Source organism: Ptychodera flava (genome assembly GCF_041260155.1).
Source record: "Ptychodera flava strain L36383 chromosome 23 unlocalized genomic scaffold, AS_Pfla_20210202 Scaffold_23__1_contigs__length_28996876_pilon, whole genome shotgun sequence".
NCBI lineage: Eukaryota > Metazoa > Hemichordata > Enteropneusta > Ptychoderidae > Ptychodera > Ptychodera flava.
The window spans coordinates 20227661-20250810 of record NW_027248277.1 but is presented as its reverse complement, the minus strand read 5'-3'; the positions used below and the strand labels follow the sequence as shown (position 1 = coordinate 20250810).

At 37.2% G+C, this 23150-nt stretch overlaps 2 protein-coding genes across 3 annotated transcripts in view; both read left to right on the top strand.

Annotated features, from left to right (window-relative positions):
• Positions 1-266: 266 nt before the first annotated feature.
• On the top strand, positions 267-17621 carry LOC139123827 (mucin-like protein). Its single transcript, XM_070689978.1, has 14 exons — positions 267-549; positions 1478-1630; positions 2249-2347; positions 5262-5539; positions 6543-6732; positions 7402-7665; positions 8164-8316; positions 9219-9410; positions 11657-11851; positions 12424-12546; positions 13476-13604; positions 13813-13922; positions 14832-14890; positions 17411-17621. The coding sequence occupies exons 1-14, from the start codon at positions 417-419 to the stop codon at positions 17619-17621; spliced, it is 2289 nt and encodes a 762-aa protein (XP_070546079.1). The 5' UTR covers positions 267-416.
• A 475-nt stretch (positions 17622-18096) lies between these two features.
• The window catches only part of LOC139123577 (uncharacterized), a 128660-nt gene continuing 123606 nt past the window's right edge, over positions 18097-23150 (top strand). For both annotated transcript variants that reach the window (XM_070689746.1, XM_070689745.1), the window contains exons 1-5: positions 18097-18223; positions 18830-18961; positions 19218-19287; positions 20050-20105; positions 20669-20759. In XM_070689746.1, the coding sequence (XP_070545847.1) occupies positions 18214-18223; positions 18830-18961; positions 19218-19287; positions 20050-20105; positions 20669-20759 (359 nt within the window). In that variant the 5' untranslated portion in view covers positions 18097-18213. The remainder of the gene's footprint in view (positions 18224-18829; positions 18962-19217; positions 19288-20049; positions 20106-20668; positions 20760-23150) is intronic.

Here is a 23150-nt window from a genome sequence, read left to right as displayed (position 1 = left end):
TTGACGCTCAAAGGGTTTTTAATGTTGTCACTCTGTCTGTCATCTGTCTGTCTGTCTCTGTCTCTGTCTGTCTGTCTGTCTCTGTCTCTGTCTCTCTCTTTCTCTCTCTCTCTCTCTCTCTCTCTCTCTCTCTCTCTCTCTCTCTCTCTCTCTTTGTCTGTCCTTCAGTCAGTGCAGTTGCAATGTCAGAATTTTGAACAATTTTGATGTAATCAATCTTTGTCAAAGGGTTAATTAACCTAAGTAACTTGATTTGATTATCTTCAGGAAAACGCGGACGGCTGGCATTTGATCTGAATGTACCAGGGCAATACAATCCAAATATCCCTTGCTATGACTGGTACAAGAATCGTCCCGACCTCAGCCAGTACATCCGTGCATCGGAGCCGTGTCCGTGCAGTCTGCAGCAAGCACGGATGGATCCGCGATACGAGGTGATGAACAGATCCTTCTGTGCCGGAAGTCTCTTCTGGAAGGCAGGGACCCGTCAGCAGTGTTGTTATGATGAATTTATGCTTGACGACAGCACATCCACTGGCTTGCTTACAGGTAAGATAGGACACATGTGTGTTTAAAAATCACATAATTTCCATCTCCTCTGTTGAAAGAGGGTTGATCTTCTCATTATTTCAAAGTTGGAAATGAAAAATTTATGATCATCAAATTAATGCTGTTAGAATTTGAAATATACAGAACTTATTTGCTTCATTTCAATAACCATAGAGAACTGAGTGACATCACTTACCGTGCCTGGTCCAACCATTCTGCTCTGAATGAATGTCAGTTGTACTGAAGTTTGGATTTGATAATTTGAAAATCCATGTGAAAGAGAATTATTCTGTCCAATCCTGTTCATCAGGCCAGTTAAGTGTAAATATAAAGAGAAACTATCAAGTTTTTGCCACAATCAGACAGGTTCACATGTGGAAACCTTTCCAGCCATGGTCATTTCTCACTATCAGATATTGAACGTGGTGTAAACCAGCAAATAGTGTGTTTCACATTGTTTTTGGAATGGGTTAAAGTTTGAGAACTTTTGTAACATTTCTTTTTACTACTTTTTTACTTACATTGATGTACTGAAATGAATCCAATGAAACTTTTCCAGGGTTGGGCCTTTAAGAAAAACACTTTCAACCATTTTCATAATTTGTGGATCCTTATAGAAACAAAGATTAATATGATTTTTGCCAACTTTCCATGCCAAGACATCACAGGCCTTATTTTCACTGACATGACCCCATTGATGATGTATTTTTCTCTGCACTGTGTGTCACAGAGATATTCTTGATGTCTTCATTTTTTGTGCTAATTTTGATAACTACTGTCTTGAAAAGCATAGATCGATTCAGAATCCTACCTATTCATGCTATTCAGTTCCATATCTATACAGACTCAGAATCAGGTTCAGATTCATGATCAGATTTATTACTTTGACAACTCCACACTGACAGAGATTCCTTGATTTCTCTCTCAGGAACCCCCAGGGGAGGCACCATCATGGTTGAAAGTATGGAAGACTTCCGAGTCAAAGGATTCCAGGAATGTTGCCAGCGGTCGGATTACTGTCATCTCTACTACAGTGTCTTCCCATCGGATGATTGTAGCCGGTACAGACCAGTAGCATCAGGTAATGCAGATTCAGAGGAAATTTCATTTTGCAATATAAAGTATATGCAGAGATTAACTTAGGTAGTGTGTACCTCAAATGTGAAAGACTAAATTTGCTTGAATTCCCAAAGGCCAGCAATCTTTTAACCATTCACTTTCAATTATACCCCAATCAAGTTTTTTTAAAAGTTTTGACAAAGTTTTGATAAAAAACTGTGGCCAATAAACTGTAATGGCCATTTGGTCAAAATTTCCACAAAAATTCTAGAAAAACTCATGAAAACTGGTAAAACATTGCAGTAAAATTTTGGTGGGAAAAATTACAGCTGCACTCAAAGCGTTAAAACTGATAGCTACAACCCGACTTTGATCTACTCAGTCACAAGTCAGCATTTTTGGAATCAGATTTAAACTCACAATTAATCTACAGTACCTAGACACTTAGCAAAGAAATCGACATCATGAAACCACTCAGACACTCCAAATACCTCTATTACTGATTGCTCAGCTAAGCTAAGACAGAGCAGTATCTAGTCAGCCCTCTTTAGTTCATTTAAACCTCAGTTCCTCTTAGAATATCAAAGCAGTTATGCTCAAGGACAGAAGTTTATTGACAGTTTCCTGTTTGTTTTGACAGCCTTGTCTTGGGGAGATCCTCATCTGATAACACTGGACAATTACAAGTATACTTTCAATGGAATGGGAGAATACACTATAGTGGATGTGGACAACCAGTAAGTAATAGTTCTATTATTGCCTGAGGTATAGGTCAATATGGTTCCATTATTGCCCTAGGGCTAGGTCAATAAGATTCCATTATTTCCTGAGGTGTTGGTCAACACATTTCCCATTAGTTCCTGAGTTGTTGGTGTTAGTGCAAATTAACCATCAAAATGAGTCCAAGGTGCATGCTTTATGGTCAAGTCTCACCAGACCTAAAATTTCACCTCTAAATCAACTTTGTTAATCATCTTACAAGAGATATACAGTCTTCGTCAGTGAAGACGATTATCATTCCAATTGCATCATGGTTTGAATCTCATGTACTCACAGACTATTGCACAACTTTCCTGTTGTGAAGATATCTTATCTTTGAAGTTATCAACACAGACCCTCCATATACTGTGTGATTAATTTGTTTCCAATGGTGTTACATAGGTGTATCAGTTTTTGAACTTAAGGATGTACGATCGGTAAATTAAAAGTAATGTCATTTCTCTAAATTGTCAATTTTTGGATTCTCCTTTGTAAGTATTATCAAAATGTGTGATAAAATATTAGGGTCACCGCGCTCGTTTGTGAGATAAATGACCATGAATTTTGCCATTTGTGAGAAAAATGCTGAGTCAGCATTTTTTCACCAATGCATTTTCTATGGACGAAATAATTCAATGCTGTTTATCTCAAATTTAGCGCGGTGACCATATAATTTTATTTGATCAGTATTATTTATTTCTCAAGACTGAGCTTTGTGCAAATTTTCATGAAAATGACATTAGTAGAAAATGATTTTCCAGCAAATTTCAATGTAATCCTATGGGAAGTGACAAATTCCACGCGCGCGTACCGCTCGTACATCCTTAAATCATCTTTTGCAAGTTCACAAACTTCTAGAGAACTTATTGAGAAGCGCCCTCTAGTGGCCAAATCTAACACTGCTGTCACATTTTTTTGAAAAAGATAAATCTATTCCAAATAAAGTGGCAAGTGGATCAAATCTACATTGCTGTGAATGCATCGAGCAAAACAAATGACAAAGCAAATTGTCTACAAAATTAGTAATTTAAGAAGAAAGAAAAGAAAGAAAAATATCAATGCATTCAAGATATATGAATGCATTCAGGACACGTCCTTCTTCTTCAAGTCTTACAAGGCTTGGAAACTTGGTCATGAAATCATCGACTTTGTTCACCATGTTAAAAGTGTAATACAATCTATTCATCTATCTGTTCACCATGTTAAAAGTGTAATACAATCTATTCATCTATCTGTTCACCGTGTTAAAAGTGTAATACAATCTATTCATCTATCTGTTCACCATGTTAAAAGTGTAATACAATCTATTCATCATTGAAGAAAGATGGTATTTTAGTTGTATGAGATTGAGGATTGGCACGTCATTGCAATGCGAATACATGAAAGCGCCCTCTAGTGGTAATATATGATATTAGTGACTCTGAACTTGGATGTCATAACCACTTTTGTCGATAAAAACGAAAGACAAGGTCATTTTATGAGAGTTTTGCAATATATTTTATATGATAGTAATTTTATAGTTCCTGTTTCTGTACTTACGTGATTTAGACCAAGGAAAACCGTTCCTTTGATTTTTGTTCAGGAGCATAAGGAGTATCATTAGCATACCCATTAGGGGCAACGTCAAAAGTTCAATGAAGGATAAAAAACTTAATTCTTTTAGTTTGGGGGTGGGGGGGTTTTGACCTAAAAAAGTTTCTATCCTACAAATCGATTTAAGGTAAAAATTTTCAGGGGAATGAATATTTGAAAAAATAGAGCAGAAATGTACACTTTCGTGTTGAATCCAGCGGAGGGAGTTGTTTTAACACAGTGCAGAGCTGCACCTGGCCTAGTTAGTGTAAACAATGCAGGCTGTTTGCTTCTGTTGCACCATAGACGGTGGTTTCTCTACTGTTTCTGGTTGCACTCGGAATTTATTTTTAATTATATCTTGCTACATTTCTCGTGCATGTGTAGTCCGCCTGAATGGAGCAGTGTGAACTGAGTTGTTACAACCACCAGGACAGATGAGATAGTTTTTATGCCTCTGGAAGGAGAAACCTGGACTTTATTGTTGTTGTTCTTGTTCATTCATTGATAAACTTCAAGTTTGTTGTTAGTATGTTGTATTTACATTGGATGAAACACAAAGTGTGTTCCCAATCTTAAGCCCCACTAGCTGTATCTTTTAGCATTATTTTTATGATTTTACTTTCAAACTAAAATAAGTTTGTGACAATGTAGTCATTTAGGTCTGTGTACACACTGCTGGGGCTATATATGCAATTTTGAACAAGATAAAGATTACACTGCGATTAAATGTTCGCCCAAACATTAAATCACAGCCCCATGCAGAAAAGCTAAAACCCTTGATACTATGCATATCTGCATTTAAATCTTCATAAAACTGCACAGAGTAGTCCAATGTAATGCATAGGGGTGAATGTTTTCAACTATGACATTGTATATTCTGATTCCTTTTTAATATTACCAATTTTTGAAAATGCCAGGAAATCAAAATGACCGTTAATAAAAGTTTAATTTACATGTCAAATGTTTCTGAAAGGAATGGTTTCCTAATGCAGTAAAAGCTCATATCTCTTCAGAGGGTAGATTTCAGAGAGGAAAGAATAGGTAGATAATTTGACGTCAACAAATTTCAAGAGTACAGCTAGTGGGGCCTAACGATGCATTACTTTATTTCACCCCTAAATTGACAGATCCTTAGCTTTGCTTTACATAGAAAGAGCCTGGCAACAGTTCAATATAAGTCAATTAAGTTTCTAAGGGGGGTGGGGGGGGGGGTTTTGGGGGAAACTAAGGGAATTAAGTTTTTTATCCTACATTGAACTTTTGACGTCGCCCCTTATTGCTCAAATTTTATCAACATCATAATATCCCTTTCTTCTAGGTTTTTGTCCTGCAGGGTAGGACAGAAGCAGCGCCCTCAATAGGCAACAGAACGACAGCAACAGTTTTCAGCGCCTTTGCCGCCAAGCAGAATGGCTCTGAAACAGTCCAGATACAACACATCCCTGGCACAGAAGATGTACAGATCTCAATCGATGGCACAGAGAACAAGAAACTCAGTGAGATTGGAGAATACCAGATGGAGAAATTCACTAATGTTGTCCTGATGCAAAATCAGGAGAAACTTCAGTGCATTTTTTCTTCAGGGATATCAGTACAGGTATAGTTATATGATTTCCAAACTCTGTATTTTAGCTCACATACATGTATGTACCAAAGAGAGCTTGTGGTAAGTCAGCAGCGTCTGTGTGTCTGTATGTACATTTGTCCATCCACATCAAAAACTCAAAAAACTACATCACATACCGTCTTTGAATTTTGAGTACAGGTTCACCCAGGGGTGAAGATTGAGTTTGTTCAAATGAACATATCAGTGTCAAAAATATGCAAATGAGGTAAAAGAAAAGAAAATAATTATATGATCCCTAAATTCTGTGTTTTTCATATTTTATCAATCAGTAACATTTTGGTCTAAAGCATATATTGTGTAGAACATCTACAAATGGTGTTAAGTCCCTTTTGAAAAGTTTGTGAATTCTAAAACAGCCAAATTCCACATTTTATCACTGAGGGGAGATGCATGTATTTGGGTTTTATTTATCCAAAGGGCTACATAAACTCAGAGTGAAAAAATGTTATGCAGTGCAATGTACATATATAGCACTGATTGCAATTGTAGTTGTTATCATGTTTTATGTGTGACATTGACCTCTATCGGTAGAATTTTTTTTCATTCAAGTTTCGAAAAGATCTAGAAGATGGCAGTTAGGGTATTATGTGCCTCAAAAGACAATCTTTGAAGCTTTTGCTAAAAACTTTCCTCAAGAAACCTTATAAGTATTGTCTTTCATAACAAGGGGGTCATATCACAAAGTTTTTAATTAGAGGAACAGTTCTCATAAAATTTGTAGATATTTGAAATGTTATGATTAAATGGTCACCAAACAGTGTTAGCTACATGTATGTGGGGCATAACACGTTTTTTATCTTCAAAAAAAAAGATGACAGCATTTTGTATGATTCTAAGGCATAAAAAAATCCAAACGAACAATAGACAAGCAAAACATGATAAAATTTCAGAGTCTGAATATCTTTACCCAAGGTGAACTTGACCTCAAGCAACTGACAAAATCTATTTATTAACTGTATGACCTTGCTTTCAGATCACAGCAAGTTACAATATGTTGACAGCATCGGTGGTGTTACCAGAATCATTTCATGGACGTACATCCGGTCTGGTAGGACTCTGGAACGGTGATATGGCCGATGACTTCCTACTTCCCAATGGTACAGTCATGTACCCTGAGAGTGGGAGCTTCACAGATCAAGAAATCTTCACATTTGGACAAATGTGTAAGTCGTACACTGACTGACATCTAGATTAGTTTTCCCTGTAACACGATCTGAACTGAATTGGGAGATTCTCAGAATTGGATCTTCGTATTGTTAAAATTTCTCAAAAGTGTTAGGTGCCCTGTAGCTGAATGTTGCAATCTTACAATTACTCATAAAAACAAGTGTATAACTTTAAAAAAAAGCAGATGAGATGAAAATATTTACATACTTGCATACTAATTAGCATTTAAATTTATTTTACATTTTGTACATCTGCCCCGACAAACTAATAGCCACTCTTGTCATGAACAGAACGTCAACAGAGGTCTGAAAACTATTTCATTATCTTCCAAAACTTTGCAAAAAATAGTGTGAGTAATTGATGTGTCATATTTTAACAGGAATTGTCAACATCTACCATATTACAACACATACCGTAATTCATACTTGACGGCGTGTACATACATATACCAGTACATACGTCAATAACACAGTGTACCATAATTTCTGTTGTTTTCTGTGCAGGGCAAATACGTCAATAACACGGTGTACCATGGTTTTCTATGGTGTTCTATGCAGGGCAAATATATAGATAACACAGTTTACCATGGTTTTCTGTGGTTTTCTATGCAGGGCAAATATGTCGATAACATGGTATACCATGATTTTCTGTTGTTTTCTGTGCAGGGCAAATAGAAGAAGCTGAATCACTCTTCACATATGGTAATGGCACAAACTACACGCACTACAGAAACGATCACTTTCAACCGCTCTTCTTTGGTTCAATTGATGAGATGTTTGACGGGATAGAAGACATGAAAAATGCTTCTGTGAATCTCTGCGGAGAAAACATGGCCTGTTTGTTTGACATTGCTGCTACAGGAAACATCAGTATGGGAGAGGTCACGGCATTGGCTGAAACTACTTACAACACAGAGAAGGAAATGAGAGGTTGGTATTGTACAGATATTGACTTCATAGTAGCCAATCACATTAAAAGTACCCAGGAAGGAGGCAGTAAGACTCATACTGACTTGCATATAAAGGTTGTGGAATATTACTGTGACTTCTTTAAGCCAATTACATTAAATGTACTATGGAAGAGGGCAATAAGACTCATATTGATGTGTATGTAATATTATGGAATATTATTTTTACTTCTGAGTAGCCAATCACATTAAATGTTCCATTAATGTCACACATAAGCAGTTCCAACGTTAAATGTACCATGGAAGGAGGCAATAAGAATATGGAATATTATTTGACTCCCCATAGGCCAATCTTATTGCAGTTCAAAGGACAGAATAATAATCATAGTGACCTGTGTATAATATTTTTAATACTGAGAACAATATTGGAAGTTGATAGTCCTTAAGTTTTCCTACAATGTCCATCGTGCTATTTTGCAATGTGATGTCCTCACACAAAATATTTTCTTCTGACCAACAGAGAACTATCCTCCAATATTTAGCAGTGCACTTCCAAGTCGATTGGAGATGAAAACAACCAAAGACTATTCAATGACTCTTGATGCTTCTGATATGAATGGGGATCCAATCAGCTTTGCTGTGTGGAGTAATTTTGTACCACAGGACTCTATCCGTAAGTTATAGCCATGTACTGCCTGCTTCACTTTTGTACCAATACAATGCAATACGAAATCATGAACAGTTTATTTATCTCACAAGAAAGTTGTTATGCTTGAATGTAAATCTTGACGACATCTGTATATACAGTGAAAATCTCAAGAAAACAATATGAAATCTTTTATAATGAGTTTTCCCAACCATCTCGGCAATCACATTTTTTTAGGGAACCACTATGAAATGGCCACGCGCTAGCACAGCTCTGGTAGATGTGTTATGAACTTATGATATGAGGGCGCTGTTTAAAATGGCCCGTAGATTTGAATTTGCATGGTGTTTACTTTACTGATAGATCACTGTCTGCTGGACATGTCAACACTCACACAGCTTTTGTTGTGATTATATTATGTTGTTATTTAGAGAAAGTGAGAGTAAAATTTAGATCTTTGGAGAGAGAAAAATCCAAGAAGATGGTATTATTGGCTTTAAAAAGTTTAAAAGCCAATCCAAGTTTCAATATTATTGTAATCCACTCTTCTAAGGATACATACTTCCTAGGAAAACATGGAATATGGCTGTTAGCGGTTGTAGGTTTGTTAGCCAAATACAGCTTCAGCGTGTGTCAGTATTACATGCGTGGCTGTTGTTGCAGTTTGTTGTCTGAGCCGTAAAGATGTCTTTTGCTGTTTTTGCCATAACGTTGGCAGTTGCCTGTTAAGTTATTTTGGTTGTTACTGTATTTGTAATTTCAAAAAAATCTAGTTGTGTGGACAAATATGTATTTCTGCATATAAATGAGCAAACGATGTCATTTGTGAACAGCTCCATTGTAAAATGGTTTGTCATTTTCCTCGCTATTCACCTTGGACAAACTGTTGACAGAAAGAATGAATTTTCTTGTTTTTGTTTTTCCTTCAGGCGGATCAGAGTTCAGCTGGACACCAGAGCTTCCTGTCAATTTGAGTACTCCCATTGTGTTGTATTTCACGGCAAGTGATGGCAGTGGTGCTGCCATATACAGCCCAGATGTGTGGATATGTGCCTGTCAAAATGGCGGCAACTGTACTTTTGGTGAAGGCGATAATTTTGAATATCGACCCACAAATCCAGGTGAATAACAACTCTTGACACATGCATAATTTAAGGTGGTATGTACCTCAAAAGTGAAACATTTCAACTTTTGCTCAAACTTCCTCAAGGAATCTTTTAACCATAAACTTTAAAATTATGCATTTTCTTTCAAGATGGACTTACAAAGTCAATCTGATAAAGATCAGATCTTTAGATGGTGACGTATCTACTGTATCTTTGCTTGTCCGTCGCATTTAGCTGCTAGTCACCTCTCTATATCTGAACCAGGGTTTTACATGACGCGCATTTCTGCGTCCTTTACGCATAAAACCGGACGCAGGACCCCTCAAAAACTAAACCACGCGTCCCTTGGGACGCAGCAATATCTGTTGCTGGTGTACACCTTGCGAAGCTGCTGAACACGTAAAACACATCCCAGTAAACCTTACCGACCCCGTACTTTAACCCTTAAAGTGCCGCGTCGGTTTATAAACCGACACGGCATTCTCGCTCTCAGCGCCACGTCGGTATATAAACCGACAGTGATTGCGTTCTATGCTTATGCCTAACTTAGCTATGCATTGCCGAACTCAGCCAGAAGGAGGGTATTCCTGACCCTTTGAACCCAGTTTAGTACCATATAAGGACTAAAATAATGACATCATGCAGCCTAACAATCGAAAATTCCAGTAATTTATGCGAACTTTCTTCAAAAGAGGTCAGCGGTTTTCATGAATATTTAATCAGGTCTGCAGTTTCACCCGTACGCGGATACGGCCACAGTGCATTGAACGAAACATGTACGTACGTTTTGAAAGCTTTACCATGCCGTAGACACGGAAGACAACTATATTATGCCAAGCTACTGCCCTCTGGGTGATAGAAATGATAGATTTTACAGTTTTTTTGAGAATATTTTATGGAAAAATGACGCGATTTGGTGACCAAATCGATCGCGATAGTGAACTTCGAACGTATCGGCGGCCAAGATGGCGGCACTGTGTGATGCCTAACTCTCGACATGGAACCCGAGGTTAAGGTTTTCGAAGTCCAAAACATGCAAGATTGAGAAATTTGTAAGGATTCGGTTAAATTGAAGTGTATTTTGTGAATTTTCAAGCGTTTGACTGCCAAAAAGCCCCTTTAAACTGTTGATATTTGACCTCCGGCCGTCCTGAAGCGAGACGGCCATAACAGTCGACCCGGTTTGTAAATGAAATGTAGTTGTTCTGAACTGTTGACATTGCGAGACATTTCCTACGTGTTACGCATTTTTTAACTGAAATAAACCGGACATGAAACTTTTTTCTTGATACTTAGTGGTTTCTTTCCATTTTGTGGCGGATTTTGTGGCGTGCTTGTCAAAAATGTGATCAAACTTGGCGAACGGATTGACTAGTATGTATGGTAGTACGAGTCCGTGACTCGATAAGCCACAGATAGTTACACACGCGTACGTGAATTAAACTAATGTAAGTTGGGTCAAACACCAAAATTAATCGATAAAAAGGTTAGTGAAATGTGTTTTTGTCTTCAACTCTTCATTATAGTTATACAGGCGGTTCAAACTATACAGAGTCAGTTGAATATGCCCTATAGTTGTGTGCATGTGTTGCACAATAGTTACCCCTCCATGTACAATATGGAACCTTGTTGTCTCTGTGTATGCAAATTAATACTGTGAAGACCATGGCATTGATAAATATAAAACATTTTGTGAAATAAATTGGGACCCCCATATTTTGATGTAGGACTCCCATTTTCTAACACCAGGAGTCCCAGGGACTCTCAAAAGTTAAAAGTGATGTAAAACCCTGCTGAACCACTACATTAGAAGATTACGTTTAAATCTGGCACTTTGCAGAAGCCAATCAGGTTGCATTTTAAAGTGTAATACAGGAATCCATAAATAGTTGTGGTTGTAAACTTCTTTCTGATTGGTTGGCTGTTTTAGCTAATGCGTGAGATTTGAACACCAAGATACTTTCAGTGTTATCATATTCTAAGCCATTTCCGAGTTTTCTAGGTGCTCTCATGTTTTCTGATCATCCAATCACAATAAAGGGACCCCCTAGGCTGCAATCAACAAAATTGTAGCTCGGCTTGTGATATTTTCCATAGTCATCAATTTAAATTAAGTATAAGCTGATGTGCGCAATCAGTCATGGACTTCATACCTTTTCCATGTAAAAGTTTGGAAAGACCCAATTATTGTCATGGCATATTTGGACCTCAATACTATGAAATAGGGGTAACAGAGTTAAAAATCATGTTTGTCTCTTCAGAAGGTTACTACATTGCTGACTGCGATTGTGCCAACGGATGGACTGGCAGGTTCTGTCAGGAAGACAAAGACGCTTGCCTGGATTATCCGTGCTATCAAGGAGTGAACTGTACGGATATGCCAGCTGGCAGTGCCGTGGAATACCAGTGTGGACCGTGTCCTGACGGAATGGTCGGCGATGGTATAAAATGTTTTGGTGAGTTTTTCTCATGCAGTGAAGTGAGATTTGCCTTTCCAGAATGGCGGCAGTCAAAAGTCAACTCACACCCAAAATATTTATCTATAGAATGGGTCAAGACGTAGGTACAGACTTCCAAAGAAGCATGTTGAGAAGTATTACATGTTATTGAGAAGTTGAAAATTTAATTATACCCAGCATTGTGAGGTTGTGGGGTATAATGGCAGTACAGCCGGGCAGCTATAGTGAGAGTCTTCAGCAACCTACTATATTTTGCACCAGGTCACAATGATCAAAACACTGTGCCAGGTCATTGTCAGGTCAAAGATCACAATAGGTCAGCTGAGGTCAAATGTTTTCCCATTTGAAATCTTACAAGTCACTTAGTTGCACATCATCTCAAGCGTCAGAGTTCAGTAGTTGAAATAGGGTTGTATGCGGCGGTGAGAGAGGAAACTTAGAAGCTTAGTGATAACCTTAACCTGTTCACCCCCAATTCCCTGTAAACAGGTCCACAATCACCATTGATTTCAATGGGTTTGGGTAAAACCATAGTGGTGAAAGGGTTAAATGTTTTTACTGTATTTCAGATGACAATGAGTGTCTGAATGAACCAGGTACTTGTAACCAGACATGCGTCAATACACTGGGATCTTACTATTGTGAGTGCAGGCAAGGATTTCATCTCAATGAAGACAAACATTCTTGTGATGGTAAGTATACAAGTGGAAACATTACAGTCAAAAACAAGGCCCTCCCTCTACATGATATCTTTTGTTCTTTCCAAAAGATTTTGATAGTTGAGGTGGATAGTTCTATTATGATACTGCAGGGGTGTCAGGGTGCCGCTTTTTGAGGATATCTATGTGACCATGTCATTCCCAGGGATTTGCCAAATAATCACATGGTCATGCAGATGCTGTTTTACATAGATAATGTGTCTGTGATTTGAAAGAGGCGAGGACATATGTCTGAAAAGCAAGAAAAATATGTTGACGCACAGCAATTTGCGGCAGCCAAACCAATAACAGTCATAATCTCTTGCTGTAATTTTACACTCTTTTGTAAAGACGTTCACTTTGGAAATAAAATGGAGAAAAAGTTGGGTCTACCATATTTCAAGGACTTTAGTCACCTACTAGATTTACAGTAGCCTATCACAGATTGTCGCTCAGGTGCCCTTGCATAATCAAGTGAGCCACCAGTGCTTGTATAGATTACTGAATTTCTGTATAAACATGCTTTGGCTGAGATACCTCTTCTATAGTATTTGCATAGACCGAGTATCCTACACAACACTGCAAATCCTACGTGAACTCCATCGGGAAAATCTTGTTTATTCCAGAAGCTTCAAAGTGATATTCGAGCCCCCAAAATTGGTAGATCAAAAAAATATTTTAACCCTTTCACCCCCAGTTCCCTGTATACAGGTCCAACTTTACCATAGAAAACAATGGATTTGGGACAAACCATGGTGGTGAAAGGGTTAAAAGTTTGAAAAGCTGAATATCTGTCCCTGAGACACTGTACCTGTATAACGGAGGGATGAAGGTACTGGTATCTTTCCCAGTTTATTTAAAATACCAACCCTAGAATGGTTGATTTTACAAATTTTACAGAACAATCTTTTCTTTGCTTGCAGACATTGATGAGTGCAGTCACCATGGCAACCGGTGTGCAAGATACGCAAGGTGCATCAATTTACCAGGATCTTTTGATTGTCAGTGTCTCCCAGAATACCATGGCAACGGATTTGTTAAGTGTATTGAAGGTATGACAAAATTGTTATGAGCCCTATAACAACATTTTGAATGACTTATTTTTGGATTCAAACCAATTTTAACTGAATACACCCCTGCAAGGGCACTCCTTAACTTTAATGGCCAATTCTAATACAAAATATCAAGGATACAGGCCATTAAGGCATTTATTAACTCCTGAAATATTTCATGTTTCATATTGACATTACTACTTCCCAGCTGTGAAGTATGGTGCTACATTGGTGTTTCCGTATCTGGCTTACCAAGATGACTTTGAAAATCAGGACAGCGATGAATTCAAAGAATTAGCAGAGATAATTGAAGCAAGTGTGAGTGTTGAATTTTTCCCTGTACAGTCCATGCTCAGTAAGATTTCATTTTACCGATACATCTAATAAACAATAAGTAAAGGTGAAGGTGAAATATAGAAAAGGCGATGTCATAAAAATATCTTCATGGTCACCAAACAGATTGTTGAATGCAAGATGCCAAGTTCAAATTTAGACTCCACTAATTTTTGATGTCAAGTCCAACACACTCTAAACAGTTCAAGTATGATATTCTACATATGAATCAATATCTGAACATTCAAGAGATATTTTATGGTTAAGGTAGTATGCACCTCAAAAGTGAAAGACTAAAATTTTGCTCAAACTTTCCTAGATGAAACTTTCAGCCATTCTCTTACCAAATCAATGATAAAAATCAGGGTCACCGTGATAAGTTTGGAACTAGCGAAACAATGTAGCCAACATTTGCAACATTTGAAATTCAAAATGGCAGCCATCCCTGTGTTAACTCCATGGAGAAAATTAAAGTTTGGATTTTTCAAAAAACTAAGACAATGAAAGTTTTTGTTTCTCCAAGAGCTTTAAAATGAATATCCACATGTGGTAGATCAGAAAAGAATTTTAAAAATGTGAGAGTCAGAATATCTGTCCCTGAAGTGCATTCTACCTTAATGTGGGTTGCCATGCAGCAAAGAATATACATGAGAAAGACTGCATTTTTTGTTAGAAAATCTGACACATCTTTGAATTCAGACACTCATACAATCAGTCATAAAATGTAATTGTCTCAGGTTGCATTATTGTACAAACTTCTATCATTTTATTTATTTCATAATTCTGTTTGATATTTTTGTGATTGTCACTGGCATGCCATCACAGAATAGCAACATTATGCAGTTTACTTCTTATAAAAAATAAAACTTTTTCATTTCTTTTTCCATTGATCAGCTCAACAAGACTTACAAGGCCTTGGAGGGATTCATTGGGTCAAAGGTCATCAAATTTGAGTAAGTAATAGAAAGTTTAGTAAGTAATAGAAATTGGCAGTGAGAAGTAAAGAGAGACCGAGAGAAATGAGGATATTAGTATATATAGATACACAGACAAATAGATACATGTACAAACAAGTGGCTGAACCAAACCTGTAATAATTATAGGGATTGACCATTCATCATGGAAGGGTGGGTAAAAAAATGGAAAAATTTGAGGGGCAAAGAAAAAATTCTCTGCAGCAAAGGTGTGCAATCCATGTAAACATTTTTTGCATGTAGTGCAAAATCCGAAAAAAAATGCTGTGCCAAATTTGTAATAGTAAGATGTTTACATGATAGCATCTTAACCACCCCTCCCAAGATCTGATGGACCATTATGCATATGGAAGGTCCTTTGTATTTTAGCATAGAATCATTTAATTTGATAGATGTCAATTAAGTATCATATAACTCGTTAAGTGCTGTAATATTTCCCACCAAAATTTGTGCCATATTTACAGTTTTTTATGATTTTTTGTGTAATTTTTGAAAATTTTGGTCCAAATGGACATCATTTTTCATTGGCTACAGTTTTTAGTCCCCACGGACACCGTCCGGGGGGACTTATAGGTTTGGTCGTGTCCGTGCGTGTGTGCGTCCGTGCGTCCGTCCGTCCGTCCGTTCACGCAGATATCTCAGAGATGCCAGAAGCGATTTCATTCAAACTTGGTACAAGGATTACTTCATATGCCATACAGATGCACGTCGATTTGTTTTGTGATACGATCCAATATGGCTGCCAGGCGGCCATTTTATTACGATTTTTTCATGTACAGAGCCATAATTCAGGCATGTTTCAACTGATTTTATTCAAAGTTGGTACAAGGACATTGACCAATGTCATAGATATGCACGTCAATTCTTTTTGTGATACGATCCAATATGGCCGCCGTGCGGCCATTTTATTACGATTTTTTCATGTACAGAGCCATAACTCAGGCATATCTCAACCAATTTTATTCAAAGTTGGTACAAGGACATCAACCTATGTCATACACATGCACATTGACTTGTTTTGTGATACGATCCAATATGGCCGCCGTGTGGCCATTTTATTACGTTTTTTCATGTCCAGAACCATAACTCAGACACGTATCAAGCAAATTTATTCAAAGTTGGTACAAGGAGATTGACCAATGTCATACATATGCATGTTAATTTGTTTTGTGATACGATCCAATATGGCTGCTGTGCGGCCATTTTGTTATGATTTTTTCATGTACAAAGCCATACTCAGGCATATTTCAACCAATTTTAATCAAAGTTGGTACAAGGACATTGACCTTCTGTATGTCATACATATGCACATTGATTTGTTTTGTGATTCGATCCATTATGGCCACCATGTGGCCATTTTATTACGATTTTTTCATGTCCTGAACTACAACTCAGACATGTATCAAGCGAATTTATTCAAAAGTATTTTTATCACAGACCTAATAATGAGAGGACTCTATCCTCTCTGAGGACCTGTAATCAAAGCACCCATTAACAAGTGGGGACTGTGTCATCAACGATGACTTGTTGACCAAAATTTAGGGGAAAATCTGAAAAAAATTATCTAACTGAGTTACATTTTTATGGCTACAATTTTTGATCAAAATTTTTGGAAATATCTGAAAAAATTATTAACCCTCAGAGCGCTGAATAGATTTGCGTGCACTACTGCCTGCACGCTGAATTAATTGTGTGACGCCAGCATGAAAAACACCATGCAAGTTGCCGACGCTTATGAACCCAAATCAACAAAATATTCGGAAATTTTGATATGATTCTTTAATAAAATTAATCATCTCTCCAATCTTACTGATTGTTATGAAATCCGGTGCATTTTTAGCTGAAATCTGAGTAAAATCTTACTCGATGGTCCTACGATCGCGCGTAGGGTATTTCCAGCGGCCGTCAGTAGTCCCATCGTGTACTTACTGTACTGTACAAACCTATGGCAGTTTCTCTCACGATCTTTGAGTTTTCTTGATCAACACTATCACATTTTATCTCCCTGTCAAATCTTTGCAAAAATCCTTCTTTTAAATAGTCTTTCAACCTGTAGTCCCCAAAACTTTCTGTGAAAACACTTCGTCCGACTGCCGTGGCGACGCGTACAGTTTGTTTACAATGGCGGACATTTTGCAAAACGTTCCACGCGATCGCATGGAAAAGTCTAGAATAACACGTCATTAAACCTCGCATAATCCCATTCACGCATGTATTACCACTAGAAACATTCCTGCCACTTGATGGCAGTATATCGATAACGATATGTGGGTCAAAGATCGACCAGAATACATTGCAACCGGAACTAAACGAACGCATGTTGTAAACACGACAATTCTCGGTATCCGCGCAGTGCGGCTTAGCTATTGAACCCGACATTTGTCGGTATACGCGCGCTAAGGGTTAAACTGGCTTATATTTTATACAGGTGACAAAATGACTTTGGTACAGAGAGGGATTAAATACTCTACTTTTTCTTTCTGAAATTTTTCATTGTAGACATGGTAGTGTGGTGTCGCACAGTGAGTTGGCATTTGACATTGATACTAGTGTGGATATATCTGATGTGGAAAGTGCATTAGAAGACGCTATCCAGTGTGATGGCAGTACATGTTACATGAACAATGAAGAAATCCCTGGACTTGAAGTTGATAGACATAGATCTGTGGCTGGCGGTAAGACATCTTCAAGACATTGTTTATTGTCGTGATACGTATATGGCTTTCTATTATCAGTGCAGTAAACTTGTGGAAAATGCAAATCAGATATTCTGCCATTTAGTTTTGAAAAGTTGCTAGTCAGACATCTTCAAGAATTTGTGTATCTGTGTGTTATACATATTAGACATTCTATTATTGTTTCTGTAAACTTGAGGAAAATACCAACCTGACATCCTGGGAGGTAGTTTTGAAAAGCCCAAGTAAAATAGTGACTGCCTTCGTAATCATATCTCACTGATTCCTCTGTATACTTTACCTCTGATCTTTCTGATAGACCAAACCAAAAATCAGTTAGTATATCCTACCACCCAGCAAGTAACCTTAAAATTACACCTGCCCAGCCAATAACTTATTTGTAGACTTTGTAAGAAATGGTAAGCGCTGATGCTCAGAATATAATGTTGTGTTTTTTGAAAAATTTCAACAGTTTCTTTTTCTGTGAATGGTTTCTTGATATCAGATTTGGATGAGTGTGTGTTGGGAGTTGATGACTGTCACCCTCTCTCAACAATTTGTATCAATCTGAACGGTACTTTTACCTGTGAATGCCGTGATGGATGGAGGCCGTACAGCTTGCCAAAAATGTGTGAAGGTAAGTATCGTGTGTTTTTCTTCAGAGACAGCTGTGATGTAGCTTTTGAAAATATGATGGTTGTGTTGTTGTTGTAAATATTACCAAGAGAAGGACCAGCAGAATGAGCTTGTGTTCTAGATTAGAAGTCATTTCTGCGCCTTCCTCTCAGTTTTTAAGAACATAGGAAGATTTACAGTTATGTTCAACAATCAACAGGGTTTTCAGTGAATACATGCAGCAATCAGACAGAGAGAAAACTTGACTAGACTAAACCTGGAATTCGAATCGACCACGGTACAAACAAATCCTTGTGCACAGACGCACATACATAGATATGCCTGTATTTCCATTCGCAATTACTGAGCAAACATGCATTTGTTTGTACTGTGATCACGTGATCCCTCGGGCATAATGGGTATGTAAAATATTGCGCTGCCTTTTTATTCTGGAGTAGAACCATTTTCGGCTAATTGTAGTAGTCAGACAGGTAAATGGAGAGATACATTGGTTGATCAATTGATGGTGGGATGGAGGGAAGTATATGCAAACTAAGGATAAATAGGGAAGAAGAGAAAGGTGATTGGAAAAAAATGGAAAAATAAAATTTTGTTTATTTTTGAGCAGATATTGATGAATGTGCAGAGACTTTGAATTGTACAGCTCCCAACACTGTCTGTGTCAACAAACCTGGAAGCTTTGCATGCAACTGTCAAGCAAGTCACATGGGTGATCCACTCTCAGCTGAAGGATGCTCCAGTAAGTACACCTCTCAGTCTGAACTGTGAGGGCGCTCTGTGGAAGGTTTATGCTATTGGCATTGGTGACCTAGCATGAGAAATGCACATGAATATTTTCGCCTCAAATCATATGAAGAAATGGGCCTGTAATGTTGTTACCAAATCATGACATGTCCCAAGCTGAAATATGCTGTTCATTATTCTCAGCAATTTTTTGCCAAGATACCTGAGGAATTGTAATTCATCAGTGACACAATTTATGTTTTAATCAACAGATATTTGTAACTCAAATCCATGTTTCAATGATGGTACATGCACAGCTGTTGAGAATGGATTTACTTGTCTGTAAGTATCTAGCTATGTACTATCTCTCTTTTATCTTTTGCTTCACTTTGTATCCAAACTTTGGTTGCATTTTACCAATTTTGTGACTAAGTATGCAGGAATGTTGGTTACTTTCTTACCAATGCCATACTTTGTATCCAGTTTGTTTGGTTGCTTTGTTGCAAATTCTGCAACTAAGTATATATTAAGGTTGGTTAGTTACTTTGTAACTGATGCTGTACCTCAGTATCCAGAATTTGGTGACTTTGTCACAATCTCTGTGACTTACTTTCCACTATTTTATGACTTTGTATCAAATTATGTAGCTTAGTATACAGTATTTGGTGACTTTGTCACAAATTCTATAACTCAATATCCAATATTTGATGACTTTTTCACCAATTCTGTAACATAGTATCTAGTATTAGTTACTTTGTCAAAAACTCTGTAAATTTGTATCCAGTTACTTAACAATATTACCAATTCTGTTACTTTGTAGCTAGTTATTTTTTTTGCCTCTGCAACACTAATTCAGTAACTTTGTACCCATAATTAAGTCAGGTTACAGCCATTGTTCTTTAGTTACCCTGTTAACTGATTGTTGTGCTTTCTATACCCACTATATTGTAGCATTTTTAGCAGATTTCATTGAAAATCCTGTGATTAAGATTTTCAATGCCCATGAAATCTTTGCTATTACATATCAATAGCAATATCAGGTATAAGTGCAGCAGGTCTGTTTTCTGATATCTGTCAGATACTTACAAATGTTTTTACTTTCAGGTGTCCAAGTGGATATGTTGGTTTGACTTGTACTGAAGAGGATCCTGAATTGAAAAGTAAGCAAAAACAAATCACAAAGGGCACAAGACCTTTAACTAATTTCTCATAGGCTATCACAGTGGCATTGAGCTAAATTATCTTATTTTATTTTCCTAAATTTCAAACATTCAGCACATGAATCCTCTTGACAAGTGTGAAGTCAACGTCAGATTGACTACTGATGAACTTTTCATGTGGACAAGTCCAGTGAAATTTTGAGTTAGTGATGAAAATTCTTCCCCAAATTGCAGAAATTCAAACTCATTGATCCAAGCGGACAATCATTTTTAAAATTACAAAATACTTTAAATCCAAATTCGAACCAAACAAGCACCAATGCAGATATGAAAGCTCAAAGGTCTGCACAAATTTCCCTCAAACCGATTTTGTTTGTGGTTAACAAACCAAGAAGTGAATACTGGTCTTGTGTCAAATGATTAATATATCTGTTACACTTCTACAAGTCTTAGACATTTCTTGATATTTTTGTACATTTTCCATAATTGATCATATCAATTCTCCTTACATAGAAACCTCTTGCAATAATGATAAACATTTCTTATTGCTGTTCTGATTTCAGAATTGAAATGGATTGCCATTGTAGTCGGCGGTATTGCAGGATTTCTGCTAGTGGTATTGGCAATAACATTGTTAGTGGTTTGCTGTAAAAGGTATCTAAATTTTGCACTCACTGTCAGTCTTTAGGACAACCTCACATTTATGGCTGATCCAGTATCATGGCTGTATGAAGTCATGGCCATTTTATATTGCAACTCATACATGTCTAGAATGCACTGTTATTGTTGAATCATATATGGTCCAGATTTGAATTCAAATATCAGCATTGACAATACACTTTACGTAATGATGTGTTGATATGCTGAGGTAGCAGGCATTTCAACAGTTTTATAGAGTAGAAAACTGCCGTTGACATGCAAAACAAAAAGTGATAAAAACATATGAAAATGTGAATTCTATCCCTTTAAAAGGCAACAATTGTTCCTGAACCGGCTGATCCCACCAAAGTCCATGTTATATTCCAGCTTTGTTGGTCATCGTAAGTTTGAACCTTTGTACATATACAGTCATCCATGAAGAGCTGATGAACATCAAACTTTTCACAGTGAATATTCTATCAGCTTGTAGACATTGCCAACATTTTTCACAGCATGTGATTGAAATATTATAGAAACCCAGGCATCATTGACCAATATGAATGTAGCAATTACTTCTTAGTCATCTCAGACAAATGTGATCACGCTACAAATATCACAGTATAATATGCATTTGAAAGAATAGATAAATTACTTGCTTTTGTCAGGAAAAAACTTGATGTGCCAACACCTAGAAAAAACTTGATGTACCAACACCTAGAGAAGAAGATGTGAATGAGTTGCTGTGGTCATCAGGGTATCAACCTGGGTTACTCAGAGCCACACTCCATGATAGGGATTTTGAAAAACTAGAACTTGAACAACAAAATGCAAATAGAAGAGATCCGGTGATAGGAGAACGTCCTGGTGATGTTGAACTGAGGGTAAGTTTTTCAGTACATTACGGGAAGCTCCATTAACTTAGGAATACCCTACTTCCCTACTTAGTTATCAAGGGATTAATTTCACAATGGCACTCCAATGGCACCAGCTGGATTAGATAAACATAACAATGGAACATTCACACCTTGGGGGATTAAAAGTCTTCTGTTTGTCACCCGAGTTGGTCAGGCAAGGACTCGGGTTTCAGGTACCATGCAAGTTAATGCAGTCTTCCCCTAATGAGATTGGACTCTTTCATAAACAATCTAGGGTATGAAGGTTCAAGTTTGTATTGAAATCCATGGTAATGTACCATGGTCAAGGGTTTACCTTTCACCACCATGGTTTGTCCCAATTCTGTGTTTTCTACGGCAAATTCGGACCTTTACAGAAGGAAATAGGAATGAAAGTGGTAAGAAAATCAAATATTTGCAGGAGGTTGCTCTTTTGAACCCTGACCTCAAATGGAACGTGAAGGATGATAAATAGATTTGTTGAAAAAATATGTTTCTCTCTAGGGATGAGCATATCATTACATGGTCCTATATGCATGGTCCAGTGTCTTCATTTTAACTCAGAGCTGATATTTTTCTATGTATTTGATCTGATAGATGGCATGTCAATGCAATAGCTTTGTATTACTACATAATACTCTTTTGTTTGGCGTTCAAAGACTATCCCTCAGAGTTCAAGGTTCATAGCATGCCGTCCTTGCAGCATTAGGGCTATACAACTGCACACCAAGTTGGTTTGTTGTTGTTGTTTTGTTTTGTTTTTTGTTGTTGTTTTATTTTGGGGGGACAATCACTGACTCCTTTCCATTCTGTTCCTTGATACCGAGGATATCATGTAGGTTCTGAAAACCTGAACAGCAATCACCCAATTATTCTTTCCCGATAATGTTATCTTTCCATGATCGATGTTTAAGTGCATATGTGGCAATGTTTAAGTGAGCAGTGGCCTAGGACCATTTCAGCTTTTCTATTGCAATAAATTAGTAGAAACATAACTAGAGAGTAAACATTTTGAGACTGTGAGTCTTACTGACTTTACTTTACTTTCTGTGTCATACAATCAAATAACATATGAGTACAAACCAGTCCATCTTAGCTTAGACATCAGTGACACGGTTACATCTGATATTGAATGAAGAAATTACTGATTTATTGCTTTAAGTATAGGAACAATTACACACAGAAAATACATTAACACAAAACAAAAGAAAACCGAGTCACAAAATTGTTATGCTACATGTTAAAAAAAGATAACTGTAGACTGTCAACCAATGATGCAAAGTCTAAATAAACAGTTGTAATGCAGCATCAAATATTACAAATTGGTTAATTTCATGAAATAGTAAGGGTTGAAGTTAGGGATGTTTTACTTTGAGACAATGAAATGTGGAAATTAAAACATTTGTCTGTCTTTTTTTATTCAACAAAAGTCTTAAAAGTAGAATGAAATTAGTATAAGTAAGCTTACACAAACCTGTAAAAAAAACTCTGGGACAGATATTCAGACTCTCAA

Bases quoted from the DNA above. Each gene is read 5' to 3' on its own strand.
- LOC139123827 (XM_070689978.1), top strand. From the start codon at position 417: ATGGATCCGCGATACGAGGTGATGAACAGATCCTTCTGTGCCGGAAGT. The intron at 5,540-6,542 runs GTATAGTTATAT...CCTTGCTTTCAG, and splicing joins CTTCAGGGATATCAGTACAG to ATCACAGCAAGTTACAATAT. The intron at 12,547-13,475 runs GTAAGTATACAA...CTTTGCTTGCAG, and splicing joins AGACAAACATTCTTGTGATG to ACATTGATGAGTGCAGTCAC.